The 18439-nt window shown below is 37.9% G+C and overlaps 1 protein-coding gene across 1 annotated transcript in view; it reads right to left on the bottom strand.

The window, feature by feature from the left end:
• LOC129888952 (NAD-dependent malic enzyme 62 kDa isoform, mitochondrial) overlaps positions 1-18439 on the bottom strand; it is a 44741-nt gene that overhangs the window by 18820 nt on the left and 7482 nt on the right. The window contains exons 5-10 of the mRNA XM_055964025.1: positions 18007-18135; positions 10800-10860; positions 9677-9780; positions 9509-9592; positions 8719-8825; positions 2876-2987 (exon numbers count right to left, since the gene is read on the bottom strand). Coding sequence (XP_055820000.1) covers positions 2876-2987; positions 8719-8825; positions 9509-9592; positions 9677-9780; positions 10800-10860; positions 18007-18135 — 597 coding nt within the window. The remainder of the gene's footprint in view (positions 1-2875; positions 2988-8718; positions 8826-9508; positions 9593-9676; positions 9781-10799; positions 10861-18006; positions 18136-18439) is intronic.

The following is an 18439-nucleotide window of genomic DNA, read 5'->3' on the forward strand; positions in this document are numbered from 1 at the left end:
ACAAATGTCACTTGTGGGATTACACTGGGTATGTTGTTGTTACAATTTTTTTTGGATAAAGTAATACATTTCATTAAACAAAGAGCAAAAGTTTGCCTGTATACCAAAAGTATACCCAAGAAAAGGATAGAAAACCTTACAAGAAGACATGGTTTTCAACAAATAACACAAAATCATCTATACATGTAGGAATCTTATGGGTGCACCAAAAAGAGATAAAAGGGAAAATAGATTATTCCTCAAGTGTAAAAAATCTCTCTCTACTCCTACAAAAGCCCTCTGATTCCTCTCTCCATATGATTCACATAAGTGCTAGAGAAGCAACATCCCATGCCTTGTATCTTCTCTTCGCCTAAATGCCCAACTAAACATTGTTTCTCACCGTGCCCGACATAACTCACTCAAGTCTGAACCATCTCAAAATCTCCCACCACAAACAAGAAGATATCCGACAATGTAAAAGAAGGTGATTCAAATCTTCTCCTGATTCTTTGCACCTGAAACACCAACTGACACAAGTAATCTTTTTCTTCCACAAATTCTCCACCGTCAGGATCACTCCCCTAGTAGCTAGCCAAGTGAAAAAATACACCTTTCTCGGTACCATCCCATACCAATATATGTGGAAAAACATATTCCACCTTAGTTAGAAGCTTCTTATAATATGACTTCACTGAAGAGACAGCATTTCCCCCCTCCTCCCAACTCCACACATCAAGGCTATCCATAGTAGTTTTTTGTCGGTGATGCAAACCAATCAAGTTTTGAAATTCTTCAAACTCCCAGTCTAACAAATTTCTCCTAAACCTCGAAACCTAATGCACTTCTCCCCCTTATATACTCCATAACCGTTGAATCGACATCTTTTTTTGCCAAGAACTTCTATATGTGTTAGAAAATGTGCTTCTCAAGATGTTCCCACCCCCTAAGTTCCCAAAAACTCACTCTACCCCTGTCACCCACCCTGTAATATATGTTCCTATTGAACTCTTCCCACCCCTTTAAGATATTCTTCCATAGACCACACCCATATGGAAGTGAAATATTTTAGTTCTCCTACCCCCTTCCAAAACTCCATATTTCTCTACAACTACCCCTCTCTAAAAAGCAGTCACATCTACCCCAAATCTCCATAGCAACCTTCCCAACAACGCCTTGTTAAAGACACTAAGATCTTTAACACCAAGCCCACCCCAATGCTTTGGTGTAGTGACTATCTCCCAATTTACCAAGTTGAAACTTTCTTTCCCCGCTTGAGCTATCCCATAAGAAATCCCTCTGAAATTTTTCTCCAACTTCCCTGTAACACTTACCGAGGCGTGAAGCAAAGACATGAAGTTGTTATTACTTTTGTTTCGAAATGTATTTTGGTTTTTCCACTGGATACACATAAAGATTTTGAGAGGATGGGCTATGCATCATGGATGAGGTCAGGGAAAAAGTAGTGTTTGTAATCTACTTTTCCCATCTAGTGATGTTATGTACATCATTCTTTCACTTCTACTTACGTTCGAGGATTGTGTGGAACAAATGGGGTTTTAAAAAGCTGTCTTTGCCGCAGCCTTTTGAACCATCATTTTAGTGATATTTGCAACAGTCAAGTTTTAAAGATCAACATACTTCTTTTTCCTTCTATTCTCTCAAACTGTCTCCCCACTGATAGTAAAATATAGACATTTCAAATAGATCCAAAACACATTTTAAAATCGAGCAACTCACTGATGACTACAAAACTGTACTTTAGAATCGGGGTTACTCCCCCATGGGAAGAATCTTATTTCCTCTCTCTGATTTTTCTACACCCAAGAAATGCAAGAACAAAAACTGCTGGCTTTCATTCTATCTTGATGTTTGACTCCTTTTAAGTTTGGATAAGTACGGTAGGTGGAAGAACATATTGGTCACTTGAGCTAGCAAAATGTTCTACAGAAAAAAAAAATCTATGGTTTACAATAGTTCTAATTATTCGGTTATATTATCTTTCATCTTGGAACGAAATTGTGTCGAAAGACCTACAATCTCTTGGAATCTATGCACATTTAGTGAAAGATAGGGTACAATGGAAGAAAAGGCCCATATATGCGATGCCTATTAGTTGAGAATAAGTTGTAGTTGTGTTAGCAATTTTACTTTACCTGTTGTTTAGCCTTTCAAAGATTTATATGTCAGTAGAAAATATAATGAACTTCTGGTACTCTATATTTTATAATAATCACTCCCTTTGTCCCAATTTATGTGGTACGCTTTCCTTTTTCATCCATCCCAAAAGAATGGCACCTTTCCATAATTGAAAACAATTTAACTTTAAAATATCCATCTTACACTTAATGAAATGATTTATAGCCACACAATTGGCCAATGAGTGTTTTAGACTGCAAATTTCAAAAGTCTTCATTTTTTTCTTAATTTTTGTGTCAAGTCAAACGATGCCAAATAAATTGGGATGGAGGGAGCATTATTTTGTATAATATTATCTTAGATGAGTTTACATGATGTAACATGGTCAGCTAGGACTTATCTAACTGACCTTAACTTATTTGGGACTGAGGCATAGCTTTTGGTTGTGTTTGTCATCTTTATTACCTTTTCAATGGTTAGACAACATCTTTCAAAAGTTAAATGCACTTAAAAGAACAACGAAGATTTTATGAGAACTATCATTTCTACTATTACTAAAAGAGATGATGAAAACAGGATAAAGGAAAAGGTAAATATTCTTTAAGATAATTATGAACAGCTTGTAACCCGGCAATCAGAAAAAAATAACAAGAATGTCATTTAAACAAGGAAAAAAAATAACAAAAAAATGCTATGCTGCTCGATTGAAGCTTAAAAGAAAGTTGAGTCAAAAGGGAACATATGAGGAGATGCTTACCTTGGCATCAACCACCCAGAACTGACTCCTTGCACTTTCAAAAGCAATTTCAGTATTCCCTAGCATTCTTGCCATTGTCTTCCTAGCAGCATTAAGAACCCCTATTCCTGCACTGCACTACCAAAAGATTTAAAACATAGAAACCTTATAGATTTACCGTAATGCCAAAGGCTCCTACGCCTACTACCTGTAAGTTGATGCTACACATAAATTTTTTATAGTGCAAAAAGTCTTTCATGCAGATAGTGGGAAATTTAAGATTTAAAAATAAGGAAAACAAGCCAGTCAAGTCTCGTTTCCCAACTTCACTGTTCACTCTGCATAATAAAAGTATGTCCCAATCAAATGGTACTTCTTGCAGCCTACTACCAGGTAAAGTTTAAGGGTGAGTATGATAAGAAGGACTGAAATGAAGAGCAAGATTATGAAATAATTTATTGAAGATGGTCCATTTATATCTCACAATTAATTACTTTTAGTTTTCAGTGTGTTCAGTCAATCTACGTAAAGTGAATCGGTCCCTAAAGAACCCCCAAGCGGCTGTCAACCGAGTAACGGCCCTGGTCAACTGTTAAGGTGTGGTCCTCAATGGGTCTAGGCCAACACGGATTTGTCCTATGGGTTTTAACCCAAAAGACGCCTCAACAGTTGATTTTGAACTCATTCTTATAAGGTTCCTAACTTTTTTCACTCATTCCGATATAGGATTCGCCTGCGCACCTAAACTTGAGAGACTTGCTCTCCATCATGGGCAATTTGCTTCGCCTACAGAACATGATCTGTGGAGTGAATTGGATCTTCGGGCCTAGTATGCCAAGTTCTTTAAGTTATAGTTTATAGACTCTCAGAAGTTACTAACTTACTAATGTCAAATCAATCATATTTGAGATTCATTAAATAAGAGCTAACATTAGGTTAAAATATAGTCCACAGTGATAATGTCAGAAAGACAAGCAACGGTCTCTGTTTATTCGTTATGAAGAAAATGGACTCAAGTAAAATTGGAGGCAGTGCAAACCCAAGAATTCTAGCACTTCAACAATTCCAACATCAAATAGCAGGATGATGTAGGTCTCAACCTGGATTTCCACCTAAAGGGTCCATCTAGCAGTGATATAATTTGGATCAACTTATAAACTCTAAGAAAAGGAAGAAAGGATAAGATGTTTCAAATGTTCCAACTAGTATTTGGCTGCATAAAAGAACTCCTCAGTACAGAATTTCCACCTGGAGAACAAGGCGCCTTAAGAAGCACTAGAAAACAAGAGGAAAAGCTCAGTGCACCAAATGTCTCAGATAGTATTCTACTCGTCTATTAGAGTGTTCCAGAGTAATTGAATGATTGTGGTCTCCTTGTATAGATTTCAGCACTTAAGGAAATCTATAAGACGACGAAGACAGAAGCAAAGTTCACGATTACGGCTGCTACGACAGCAGCCTTCGAACGTTTGTATGTCGAGCTAGGGGACAAAGGTGGGGATAAGAGATTGTATAGGCTCGCAAAAGCGAGCAGAGAAAGGATCGCGACTTGGATCAAGTGAAGTGTATCAAGGATGAGGAAGGCAAGATGTTGGTGGACGAGACCTCCATTGAGAAAAGGTGGCAAGCATACTTCCTGTTAGAATTCTAGGAATACTCTATAACATATGTGTAAATATAGTAGGTAGCTTGATTTACTCCTATTTTAATTAGGTATTGATTTCCTTTCCTTTTTAGGACATGTATACTTAGCTATTGTTGTTGTTGTTGTATACTTAGCTATTTAAACCCCAATAGCTTGTGGGAATAATCAAGATGAGTTCTCTCTCAAACTTGTCTTCTCACATGGTATCAGAGCTTTGTTTAGTGAGAAAACAAGATAATAAGAGAACGAAATTGTTGAGAATTTTTATTTTTTTCAAGCAAAACCTCCACTGTTCTGCGATTCTAACACTCTCCAGGGGTATTGTGCATATACCAGTACCACCATTACGATTGGAATCCTCGCGGCGTGGTGTCATGATTGACTTTATTATTTCAATTCTCATAGATCCACTACAGTTTGTTCAGTCTAAGACTCTCCAGATTTGATCCATAGACGATTGGGACATCCTAGTTTATCCAAACTTCAAAAAATGATTCCTAGCTTGTCCAAATTGTCTAAGTTAGATTGTGAGTCATGTCAATTGGGAATGCACACCCGAGCTACTTTTCCACGTAGTCCTAATAATCGTGCAAAGTATCTTTTTTCATTTAGTTCATTCTAATAGTTGGGGTCCATGTAGGGTCAGTTCTACATTGGGATTTAAGTATTTTGTTACTTTCTTTGATGATTACCACACTTGGATGTTCTTAATGAAAGATAGTTATGAATTGATTATTTTCCATATTTCAAACTTTTTCTGCTGAAATAAAAAATCAGTTTGGTGTTTCTATTCGCACTTTCCGTAGTGATAATGCACGTGAATATTTATCATCCCAATTTAAACAATTTATGTCTACCCATGGAATTCTTCATCAAACATGTGAATCAGAGAATAGTAAAAAGAAGAAATATTATAACATACTACAAGTAGATTAGTTTTTGTTTCTATATTCTAAATATGAAGATTTTTTTTCTTCGTTTTTGATCTTTTTAATCATCTCAATTGTCTTTGTTTAATTATTTTTTGTTTCATCTGTTCATATGTTATATTTATTATATTTATATTTCAGCTATGGAACAATAGTGAAAATTCAAGAGTGATTTGGAAGAATTTCTAGACAAGACTTTTTTAAAAATTGTATTCACAAAATATCCTTAAACGAAAGACTTGGACGTAATTTGAAGCCAGACTAATGAAATAAGGTTAAAAAAGCTCTAAAAACCTCTCATGACTTCATTGTTACCTAAAGACAGATAAAGAACCGTTAATGATTATATCAAACTTGGTTGTCAATAACTAAAAAGACTTACTTTAATTTCATATGCACATTCAGATATTCAAAACAAACAATCTTAATCATTTAGTGTTCAGATTTAGAAACCACATCTTAATATTCAGATCCAGACATCTAGATCTTAATGCACATCTTAAAATTCAGAAGCTTATTCAATGAGGCTTAAAGGTGTACCGATGGTCTATATTAAGGCGATAAAGGACATGTATGATGGAGCCAAGACTCGAGTTAGAACGGTGGGAGAAGACTCGAAGCACTTCCCATCTCAGTGCTTAGCCCTTTTCTAACTTTTCTATTCACCTTGGTAATGGATGAACTGACATGGTCTATTCAGGAGGAGGTTCTATGGCGTATGTTATTTGCGGACGACATAGTACTGATTGATGAGACACAAGGCAAAGTTAATAATAGGTTGAAGGTTTGGAGATAAACTCTAGAGTCCAAAGGGTTCAAGTTGTCCAAGACCAAAAGAGAATATTTTGAGTGCAAATTTAGTGTTGCGTTGGATGAAGCGGATGTGGAAGTGAGGCTTGCTATACAGACTATTCCTAAGAGAAAGTTTTAAATATCTTGGGTCTGTCATCCAGGGTAGTGGGAATATTGATGATGATGTCACACATCGCATTAAGGCATCATGGATGAAATGGAGGCTTGCATCTGGAATTCTGTATGATAAGAAGGTACCACCTAAACTTAAAGGTAAGTTCTATAGAGTAGTGGTTAGACCGTCCTTGTTGTATGGGGTGGAGTATTGACTAGTCAAGAACTCACCAGTGTTATCAAAGGCAAAAAGCACAAAAAAGCTCTAAGGTCCGTTGGGGCTTTAAGCACAAATAAAGCGTGGGCTTTAATGAAAAAAGGCGCAAAGGGAGAAAATACAAATATATATGTTTAGTCCAATATTAATAATTATAAACATGCATTACTAATATATGACCAAAGAAATTGAAAACAAGTTATGATAAAGTGAAATATCAATTGTTTAGTGTCACGTCTTAAGAAGAGGCTCATTGGCAACGAAAAGTTTGCCTTAGAACCTTGATGACGACACTAAAGCGCACATAAAGCGAGGCGAAGCGCTCAACGCGTTTTGAGCCTCGCTTTAGAGCTTAAAGCGCGCCTTTGACTACACTGGAACTCATATGTGCAGAAGATGCATGTTGCGGAAATGAGGATGTTGAGATAGATGTATGGGCATACTAGGAGTGACAAGATTAGGAATAAAGTTATTCGGGAGAAGGTCAGAGTGGCTTCTACGGCGGACAAGATGAGAGAAGTGAGATTGAGATGGTTTGGACATGTGCAGAGGAGGTGTGCTGACGCTCCAGTGAGGAGGTGCGAGAGGTTGGTTGTAGGGGGTACGCGGAGGGGTAGGGGTACGCGGAGGGGTAGGGGTAGATCAAAGAAATAGTGGGGAGAGGTGATTAGACATGATATGGCGTAGCTTCATATTACCAAAGACATAACTTTAGATAGGAAGGAGTGGAGGTCGCTTATTAGGTTAGAAGGCTTATAGGGGTAGAGTGTTGTCTTGCTTTGAGAAGGTTTAGTGCCTGTCGTAGGACTAGTTCTTTCCATATGGTTGTTTATTGTATTTTGGTTATCACATCATTTTGCTGTTGTTATTGCTTCTCCCTTGTTGACTATACACTGCTTTTCTTTTTAATTGATATGCTTTTTTCATTGTTTCCTTCTTCTTGTACTTGGGCTTGATACACTTGAGCTGAGGGTCTTTAGGAAACAATTCTCTACCTCCACGAGGTAGTGGTACGGTCAGCGTACAGTCTACCCTCCCCAAACCCCACTTTGTGGGATTTCACTGAATATGTTGTTGTTGTTGTATGAAGATCATTTCATGCGCTTGTTATTGTGGCTATGTTAGGCCCAATGTCTATCTTTTTAACATGGTATAAGGGGGTGTTTGGATTGGCTTTTTTAAAGTGACTTATAAGTGAAAAGCTAAAAGTCATAAGTTGGGAACACCAACTTTTTGCTTTTGGAATTTTGGGTACTTTTTCCCAAACACTTCCAAAACTAAAAAAGAGCTTAAAAGCCAAAAGCCACTAAAAATAAGTCAATCCAAACACCCGCTAAGAGCAAGGCTAATCTCTATTATTAATTGACACAATATTGAGCAGTATGGTATGTTGTCCACACATATGTCCTGCCTTAGGTGTGTACAAGAAGGTGTTAAGTTTTCCGCTTGGTTGAGGGAATGGTGGTTGTCTCCTTACATGGACTTGGTTAATCCTCACAACATGAGCTAGCTTTTAGGGTTTGTTTGGTTGGGGAACAAGTTATTCCGAGATTAGTTATCTCAGGATTGTTGTCCCACCCTCAATGCGGAATAAAAATAACACTAAAATCTCGGGATAAGTTATCACGCGATTTTATCACAACCAAACATGGGATAAACTCATCCTAAAATTAATCCCGGGATTAGTTATCCCTTATCCCTCGTACCAAACGAGTCCTTAGGGTTGAATTCAACCAAAGGTCCATTTTCTTAAACATAGTCAAACTCTCCATCCTCCCCACTTCCCGATGTGTGTGTTAGTGTGTGTCCCCCGGCTCTAAAATAAGTCACTTGAAACGGAAAGCAGCAATAATTCAACTCAACATGAGACCTTTAAGTATCACCACGGGCATCTTCTACCATAACTAACCATTCAACCAATAATACAAAGACTGAATAACCAAATTCACTATACTTAATCGAACACTATTTCTAGGATTCAGGGTTATAAGACATGAACAACCGGATAGGATTGACTTGGAACATGGAAAGAATAGTACATTAATGCAATATATAAAGAATGAAGCATATGAACAATGAAACTGTTATTGTATAATGGCATGTCAATGACTCGAGTAAGAAATTACGTCGGTGCAGTGAGAGGAAAAGAATAGTTTACTAGTCTAACCTTCCAGCACCCGCCACCACAATCTTCATTTTTGGGAAATCAATCATTGGCCTTCCCTGTGCTCTTACTGCTCCCAGAAGACCAGCAATAGCAACTCCCGCAGTTCCCTGAGTAGAAAACAAAAATGCACCACACTTGTAACACGAAACTTGGTTAATCAATGAAGACCACAGCAAATTTAAGGAACTTGAATAAGGAATTCAATCTGATCTGAAGATAAGAGCAGACGTGTACAAGAACGATGTATAATGGCTCTAAATTCCAGGAGGAAATAAGAAAAATGACTTGAGAAAATCAGGATACTGGAAGCAAAACGTCTCATTGAGAGTAAGAAACACCCATCACAAGCCAAAAGGCTAATAATGTATCAAAAGATGGATACAATTTGTCATCTCAAGTCCCAGAGTTCCACCGTATTCTGGCATGCAAGAACAAGCAAATGTTGTGGAAGTATTGCCATGTAAGGCAAACATGATTATCATAATTATTGATTAATCTTTACACTCTCTCTAGATAACATGAGATGAGACACGTGGGGTGAATGCCATAATATTTTCTTTTCTCCCCACAAGGTTTGCAGACACATAACAAGTAGATGCCTTGAATATTTTGCAGATGCTTGTACCAGCTTAATCTTTTGCTTCATTCGATTTATGAGCAAATCAATATCCCTGATCCTAAGAACGTCAATCATTAAGGTCAATAACTTCTATTATTCACTCATTTACAATTGTAATCATATTTTTCCAAACACTAAAATACTTTGGCAATGACTGATAAAGTTATTTACCTGGACATCATCATTAAACATTCTGTAGTTGTTTCTATAACGCTGCAACAGCTTAAAGGCCCACTTGCTTTGAAAATCTTCAAACTGTGAATTTAAGGGCAATACAGACATAATGTGAAATTAGTTAGGAGAATGAAGAAAAGAGCTCAAATGAACCATGGGAAGTACCTGCACAATCACATGGGGCCAACGAGTAAAAACAGCCTCCATAAATTCATCAATTACTTCAAGATACTCCTCCCCATCAAGCCGACGCTCTTGCAATCCCAAATCTATGAGCATGAAAAAAGAATATCCTCAACTTCAGTACGAATGAGAGAGAGAGATCTTGAATCAATAGGCATTACTGGTAGCAAGCTAAGTATGACTGAGTAACAACAGATATCAAAAAATGATCTAACACATTGATTCTGAAAGGTAGTGAGCAATGATAGCAATCATCAATATCAAGGATAACAATAGTTGCAATAAGAAATTTCAACTATCTATAGAATCCATATAGATAAACTTAAAGAGTATGGAAACACGAAGTACTCAACAACACCAACATACCAGTCTAATCCCACAGGTGGGTTTTTGGGAGGGCAGAGTATACATGGCCCTTACCCCTACCTCATACAGGTAGAGGCTATTTTCGAAAGTCCCTCGTCTCAAATAATTCATATTAAAGCCAATAGAGAAGAAAAATACAGAATCAAAGAGGACATAGTAAATAATATGGAAAGCACTACATAGCATTCGTAGAAAAGGAACAACAACAACAGCTAAATAACGTGATAGCCGAAGCACAAGAAACACCAGGTAGTAACATGAATCAAAGGACAAGGAACTACGATAATAATGCTACTACTACTGGTAAGGAAGGAGAAATAGGACTAAGGAGGATATATCAGGAGCACGTTCATCTATCAAGTGATGACCATAAGGCTTAGCTTGGGTAGATTAGATCAAATGTTAAGCATCTGCTAGGCAAAGTTCATACGCGCTTGTAATTTTGAAAGTTCTTTTATACATGGATTAGTGTAACTCCAAATGCCAGGTATACACAGCATAAAATCCCATTTAACTGCACACTTCAATGAGTAGTATGATCATGCCTTCAGTTAAGATATTAAAATTAACTAGCTGAGTTAATAAATACCTATTCATTCAGGTAAACACAAGACGCATATACAGGGACATCTTCCAGAAACTAAAGAGAACATAATGTAGTAGTTGGTTTGTATTGATTTGATCATTGGACAACGATACTGTGAATTAACATCAACTGTAATAAAGAATAAATACTCACATAAAGGGTCTTTCAAGAGATTCTCGTTGTCAGTTCCAACATCAATCATTACAGGCAATACCTATTGGAAAGAGAAAATGGAATCAGTAAATTTAAAAAGAATGCTAAAGACAGTTTAGTAAAAAACATGTATGTATGAGAAACTAAACATGGCAAGAGAAACTATATCATAAGGAATTACAGACATCTGATGCCTCACATCAGCAATGTCAGAAATAAGTTGACCCACTAAAAACTAGCTTCTACAACAAGAAACCCATACTACAATTTAGCAAAAATTAAGAAAAAAATGCTCCCAGGCACTAATCCCAAGATTTTGAACTAAAGGTCCTTCTGACCTTTAGGAAACCCTTTTCCGGTGGACTTAATCTGCCGGAATCCTTCCATCACTCTTTCCTCCTCTTTCTTTCCCAGCTCTTATTTCTTCTACCCTTCTCCCATGGATAACAGGATTTATTTCAGATTAGGGGGAAATCCTATGATCTGACAAAAACCAGATCATCTTCTGATATTTGGTACGAATGGGTGGAGAGTGCAAAGCTTTACATGAGAAGAATGAAGATTAGTAGGGGCCCACTAATGTGACTTTGTAACAGATTTAGGGAAGCCTCAGGCATTAAAGGAAAGTCTTTTAAGACTTGGAAAAGCAAAGATATTTCCATCAGCATTTATTACAGCTTAAAGTTCAATAAATTTGGTAGATTTATCTCTGTTATTTCAGTTAATGGCAATGATAGGTCAGTGATCATTTTACCAGGGGTTGGGAGAGTTGGCCCTAAAAATACACAATTTCATTTCTCAAAAATCCAGTCTACAAGAGTTGAACAGAGAGGAGGTCTCAGTTCATTGAGACTCAAGGGAGAGGATAGCTACAAAGAAATAATACAAAGAAAGAAATGGTGCAGTGGAGACCGAAATCAGACATCGGCATCGTCTCTGGGAGGCGACAGAGGTCCTCTGAGTAGAAGTCTGGTTGGCAGATTCCCCGACTGTGACGAAATACCCACTAGAATTGAAGTTAGAAGTTGGGCTCAACAGACCTGAAGGGCTATTCACAATATGCAGATCTATGACATGAACGGAACCCATTTTCTTTTTGAGTTCCAGTCAAGACGAGATGCAGAGCACATTCTTCTTGGGTGACTGGAGACGGAAAAATCACCCTCTGCTCTTAGAATGGTGGAAGCCAAAAGCTAGAGCCTTCCATGCTAACACCATCTATTATTGGTTTTGGGTTCGGATTCTAGGACTCCTCCTACTGCTATGGAATGATAAGGTGATGAAGCAAATCGGAGACCTATGTGGTGGGTGGCTTGAGACGGAGGAAGAAACGCAACTGAAGAACCATCTGAGATGGGCTCGACTTCGAGTAATGGGGCCAAAAGAGAAAATCCCTTCCAGAATCGAGATCAGTGATGGCGACCTTAATTTTACTCTTCCGATCTGAATCGAAGCTCCGGCGAGATACAGGAAAAAGGAAGAAGATGGGCTCAGGGATCAGAAGTCAGTACAATGAAAGAGAAAGGGAAAGCTATTGCAAGCCCTAGTCTGTATCTGATTGAGATTCTGTTAGGATAAACTTTTTTTAAGCTGCTTATAAGCTGAAAACTGCTTAATATAAGCTTAAAAAAAGTTGGGGTAACCCAACTTATTTTTTTGGCTTATAAGTTGTTTTAGATAAGCTAAGAGCCAGTTTGGATGGGCTTAAAAAAATAACTTTTATGTATGAAGTGCTTTTAGAATTTTGAAGTGCTGAAAGTTCTTTTTATAAATAAGCAGTTGAGCATTTGGATAAAAGTGCTTATGCCGAAGAAATGAGGAAAATAATGTGAATCTTAGGGTTAAAAGAATAAAAAGGGTAGTTTGAAAATTTAGTTAAAATATAAGGGATATAAAAGTAATTTCCATGGTCAAAGAAAATGGCTATAAGCACTTAGAAAAAAAAATTAGGAATCCTAACTTTTCATTTTTGGCTGACTTTAAGAACTTTATAGCTTAAAGTTAGCATTAGGCAAACACCACAATAAGCTAAAAAGGGCTTACCAAACGAGCTCTAAGTCAAACAAACTCAATTATTTTTTGGGGCTTATTTTAAGCACAGAATGACTTTAAGTTAGTCAGCCAAACACTCAAAAAAATTGAAAACAGCCTATAAGCAGCTTATAAGCTAATCCAAACAGGCTCTGAGACAGTAGATAGATTTAGGGATAAAATTTCAAATTTTTATCCAGGGGATACAGAAAAGACAATTGTTCCCAGTACTTCAGTGCTCAGAAGTCACATGGATAATGCAAGGCACGTGGTTTCACATGTGAAGGAGGTGGACCTAGGAGAAGCTGAGAGTTTAAAAAGGTTTTGGGTTGTGGGAAATGTTTTGGACCTCCCAATGCCCAAACTTCTAAAAGCCCAAAGTGTGATTTCACTAAAGGAATAAGCCCAGATCCCCTTCTAATATCTTCTCAAGAAGAACAAATCTCTGTTCTGACTTCTCCAAACTCATACAAAAACAAAGCTGGAGAATATGATGAGAATGGAGACAAATCTGTCAACGGCGAGGAAAATTTGAAGCAAAGAATTGATAAATACAGACATGCAACGCACTGAGGTAAGAGACAAAGTCTGCTTAAATTCTTCTAGAGGTAAGGATTATACTTTGAACAAAAAGGATGAAGAAGATCAAGTCCAAGGGAGACATGATAATTTATGAAGAGCCTATGCCTTACAGATGGAAGAACCTCTCTCGAAAAAGGATATCGAAGATAGAGCCACAACATGGGTGCAGTCTAACGTTCTTGAATTACGCAGGAGGTTTGGAGCAGCTTTCAAGGGATGTGATAAAATAGCCTTTGAATTACTTATGAAGATCGACCAAAAGAGAGGCTACTTAGATCAAAAGGAGGAGATTACCAAGAGGAACAACAACCAGCATAGTGTCCCCAAGGAGCTAAGAAACTTAGAATTTCACATGAACTTTAAAGACAGGGGAACCTAGAGGCAGAGGGAGAACAACACCTCTTAGACTTAAATGAAGATCAATATTATTTCTTGGAATGTAAGGGGGCTGAATAGGGGAGTAAAAGGAGTCTCATTAGGAGTTTAACTAAATGAGAGGCTGACGTCTATGTCTTTGTAGAGACAAAGTTGAGGGAGTTGACAATGCTTTATTCAAAGAGGTGTGGTATAACAGATGGATGGGCGAGTTCCACTTAGATGCGGTGGGTAGAAGTGGAGGGATTGTAGTGATGTGAGACAAAAGGTTTTGGAAGGGGGAGCTGATAGGGACTGCTGTTCAGATACTTACATGTAAATTAGAACGCATCGAACAGAATTTCACTTGGTTTTTAAGTGCAGTGTATGCTGATTGCAACAGAATAATAAGAAGGGAACTGTTGGGGAAGCTGGCATCAATTAGAAACTCCTTTGATGGACCATGGGAGGTATGTGGTGACTTCAATGTTACAAGATATCCAAATGAAAGAACTGACAGCCATTACCTATCTGGGGCAATAACAGAGTTCACTGACTGGATCAACGAGATGGAGTTATTTGATCCTCCTTTATTTGGAGGATCTTATACTTCGAAAAGGGGTGAGAACCACACAACAGCCTCCAGAATTGACAGATTCCTCTATTCCAATCATTGGGAAGAATTGTTCCCACAAAATTAGACAAAGTGTGCTCCCGAGAGTAGGCTCTAATCATAATCCAATAGCTCTAAATTGTGGAAAGCTAAATCTCAGAACGACTTTTTTTAAGTTTGAGCAATGGTGGATGAGGGTGGAAGGGTTCAGAGAAAAAGTTAAAGAATGGTGGGCATCCTTTATTGTTAATGGAACAGCTTCTTATAGGCTGGCAACAAAACTAAAGATGCTCAAAGTGAGATTAAAGGAATGGGAGCCGGAGAATAGAGCCAACTGGAAACATAGAAAGGAGGATGTGCTGAATCAGATTGCTAACCTTGAATCAATCCAGGAGCAGAGAACACTTAATGAGGAGGAAAAGTTACACAAAGCTCAGTTATTCAATGAGTTTGCAGAAATTTTCAGGAATGAGGAAACAGCATGGAGACAAAGGTCCAGGGTACAGTGGCTCAAGCAAGGTGATAAAAATAACAAATACTTTGACAGAATGGCCACATCACACAGAAGACTCAATACAATCGAGAAGTTAGAAGTGGAAGGTGTGTGTTTCCGAACCAGAGATGATCAAGCAACAAGTTGTAAGCTTTTATCAGAAACTCTACGGGGAAACAGAACAATGGAGGCAAAATTTTAATCTCCAAGGGTGTGAAAGCATCAGTGTGGAGGAAAAAGAGTGGCTACAAAGACAATTTGAGGAAGATGAAGTCCTTGAGACACTCAAGTTGTGTGCCAGTGACAAGGCCCCAAGCCCTGATGACTTCCCAATGAGTTTTTATCAAATCTTCTGGGAAATGCTTAAGGAAGACATCTTGAACACCTTGAGGCAATTCCATGACCACAAGTGTTTGAGAAGAGCCTAAATGCTACCTATGTGGCATTGATTCCCAAAAAGGTGGGAACTGTGGAACTAAGAGATTTCAGACCTATAAGCTTGATGGGTGGAATATACAAGATCATTGCCGAGATACTAGCAGAAAGGTTAAAGAGAGTGATCAGTAAGCTTGTGAATAAACACCAAATAGCCTTCATAAAAGGTAGGCAGATCATTGATGCAGCACTGATAGCAAGTGAGTATGTGGACACTAGACTCAAAGGAGATGATCCAGGAATTATGTGCAAGTTGGACATAGAGAAGGCTTATGATCATGTCAATTGGGGCTTCCTGATCAGGATTTTAGAGCGGATGGGTTTTGGGGAGAAATGGCTGAGGTGGATTGACTATTGTATAAAAACTGTTAGGTTCTCCATTTTAGTGAATGGAGAACCTGCTAGTTTTTTCCCATCAAAAAGGGGTCTAAGGCAGGGAGACTCACTCTCTCCTTTCCTCTTCATCCTAGCCATGGAGGGCTATAATAGTATGATGAGAGTAGCTATCCAAAACAGTTCGTAAAATGGCTTCGGTCAGCAACTCTTCAGGAGGGAAAATGCAGATTTGTCATCTGCTTTATGCAGATGACACAATTATTTTCTATGAAGCCAAGGCTGAACAGGTCGCCTTTATAAGAATGACTTTGGTGGTTTTTGAAGCAGTCTCTGGTTTATCAGTAAATTGGAGGAAAAGCAGCATCTTTCCAATTAACGAAGTTCCTCAACTTCAGAGCTTGGCAAGGATATTGGAGTGTAGAATAGAACAGCTTCCCACAACTTACTTGGGCATGCCATTGGGACACAAACATAAGGAGCTAGAAATTTGGGATGGCATAAATGAAAAGACAGAAAAAATTGGCCAATTGGAAAGCTCAGTATATCTCTCTAGGAGGGAGAGTCACTTTAATAAACTCAGTGTTGGGCTCTCTTCCTACTTATGTTATGCCTTTATTCACTATGCCTGCCAAAGTGGAAGAAACACTTGACAAACTGAGAAGAGATTTCTTGTGTTTAGGGAATAAAGAAGGGAAGGGTTTGCATTTAGTCAAATGGCAGACTGCACAGTTACACAAACAATCTGGTGGACTTGGAATCAGAAACTTGGGGTTGCAGAATAGATGCCTCCTTTCAAAATGGCTATGGAGGTTCAACACTGAGGAACAAGCCCTGTGGAGGGAGGTGATAGTCAACAAGTATGGGTTGAATGGAAATTGGGTCTCCAGCTCAGAGAATAGCACTTATGGGGTGTCAGCTTCGAGAACAATAAGGAACTTGTGGCCTGATCTAAGTAGAAACATAGTCTACAAGGTGGGAAATGGGAATAAAATCCTATTCTGGAAGGAGAAATGGAATGGAAATGAGACACTGATGGTCTTATTTCCAGACCTATTTTCCTTGTGTACCAATCCGGAAGAAACAGTGGCTGAGGTATGGTCTACTCATGGATAGAATATTGTGTTCAGAAGGCATTTAAATAACTGGGAGATCAGGAGAGTGGCTGAGCTATTACAAGTTCTGAATGGGTTCAATGGGTTATCAGAAGAATAAGATTCTATCAGATGGAAACACTCTAGAGATGGAAGCCTTTCTATTAACAAGCTATATAATAAGGAGGTGAGGGAGCATCCAGGTTGTAAGCTTGGCCCCTGGAAGCAGATTTGGAGGAACAAGGTGCCAACCAAGATAAAGTGTTTCTCTTGGCTGGTTGCCAGAAGAGCATGCTCCACACATGAGAAATTGAAAAGGAGAGGTTTCCATATTTCCTCTTGGGGCTCTCTCTATAATGAGACTGAGGAAACCAACAACCACCTATTCCTCCATTGCAGAGTGACAACACAATTGTGGAACCTTTTTCTGGGACTAACACATACAGAATGGATTATGCCTGAGCATACAGAAAATCTACTTAGTTGTTGGAGTAGAGGGGGGAGAAAGTCTAAGAAAAAGTGGTGGAGTATAATACCATCATGCATTTGGTGGTCTATTTGGAAAGAAAGAAATAGCAGATGCTTTAAAAACAAGGCTAATTCAATAGAGAAAGTCAAATGGAACTGCTTGACTACTTTTTATTTTTGATGTAAAGAAGAAGGGATAGAAGAAGCTGCACAAATTTTGGATTTTATAGGCACTTTGTAATCTATTAGCCTTTTTGTTTTCTCTTGTTGGGAACCAATTTTTGGAGGTCTCCAGCATATCCTTAATGCTGAGGAATACAACTTTATCTTTCTTAAAAAAAAAAAGAAACCCATAAAAGACTACAACTATTCACTAGATATGACATAATACCTTAATTTAAAAGAATAAAAGAACCATGGTAAAAAGTTATAAAGCGCTTGACATGGTATCTCTTTGTTTTTGTCCATTTCCTAAAGCAAGCAAAGTTATAAATGCTTCAGGAGTCACTGACAATTGTATCAACCCTTTTTAACAAATCAAATTTCTCAAATAAAGAGAAAGAAAATCTCTTGACATACTAATACTTTATCTATTTTCTCTTTCCATCTCTTCCTGTAAGTTTTTTTCCCCTTTTTCCCATGTCGTTTTATTTGTTTTAATGCTTACTGCATGAAAACAACCTTATTCATCAAGCAATATCAAATGGCAACATGGAGCAAGATTTATTTGCTTTAGTGCTTACTACATGAAAGCAACCTTATTCATCAAGCAATATGAAATGGCAACATGGAGCAAGATTATACTCTTTGAGGGTTGATCCCAGCAGCAGCTACATACAGATCCAGCTTCCCAATTGCAATACCAATTCCCTGAACTCCAAGATCTCCAAGACCCAATATTCTACTTCCATCAGTTACAACAATCATGTCGACCTACATTGCAACTCCATCTATGAAATGCACTTTCATTGTTGAGTGTTCATATATAAAATAACTATCAGAAGAAAAAGAAAAAAAGGAGCAGTTAAGCACTAACATAATGGAGAAGCAGTAGAATTATTAATGCTAGTGAACAAGATAGTTAACTATCTCACAAGACCAATTACGACTCTAGTGAATTTCTTCTCTTTTTAATCTTTTTTTTTCCTTTTTTGAGGGGTGGCTGGGGCTGTAAAGGATAAGTCAATTGATAGTATTGCAGAGAGAGTATATATTTGTTCATTTTTCATGATAGGTG

Source organism: Solanum dulcamara, chromosome 5 (genome assembly GCF_947179165.1).
Source record: "Solanum dulcamara chromosome 5, daSolDulc1.2, whole genome shotgun sequence".
NCBI lineage: Eukaryota > Viridiplantae > Streptophyta > Magnoliopsida > Solanales > Solanaceae > Solanum > Solanum dulcamara.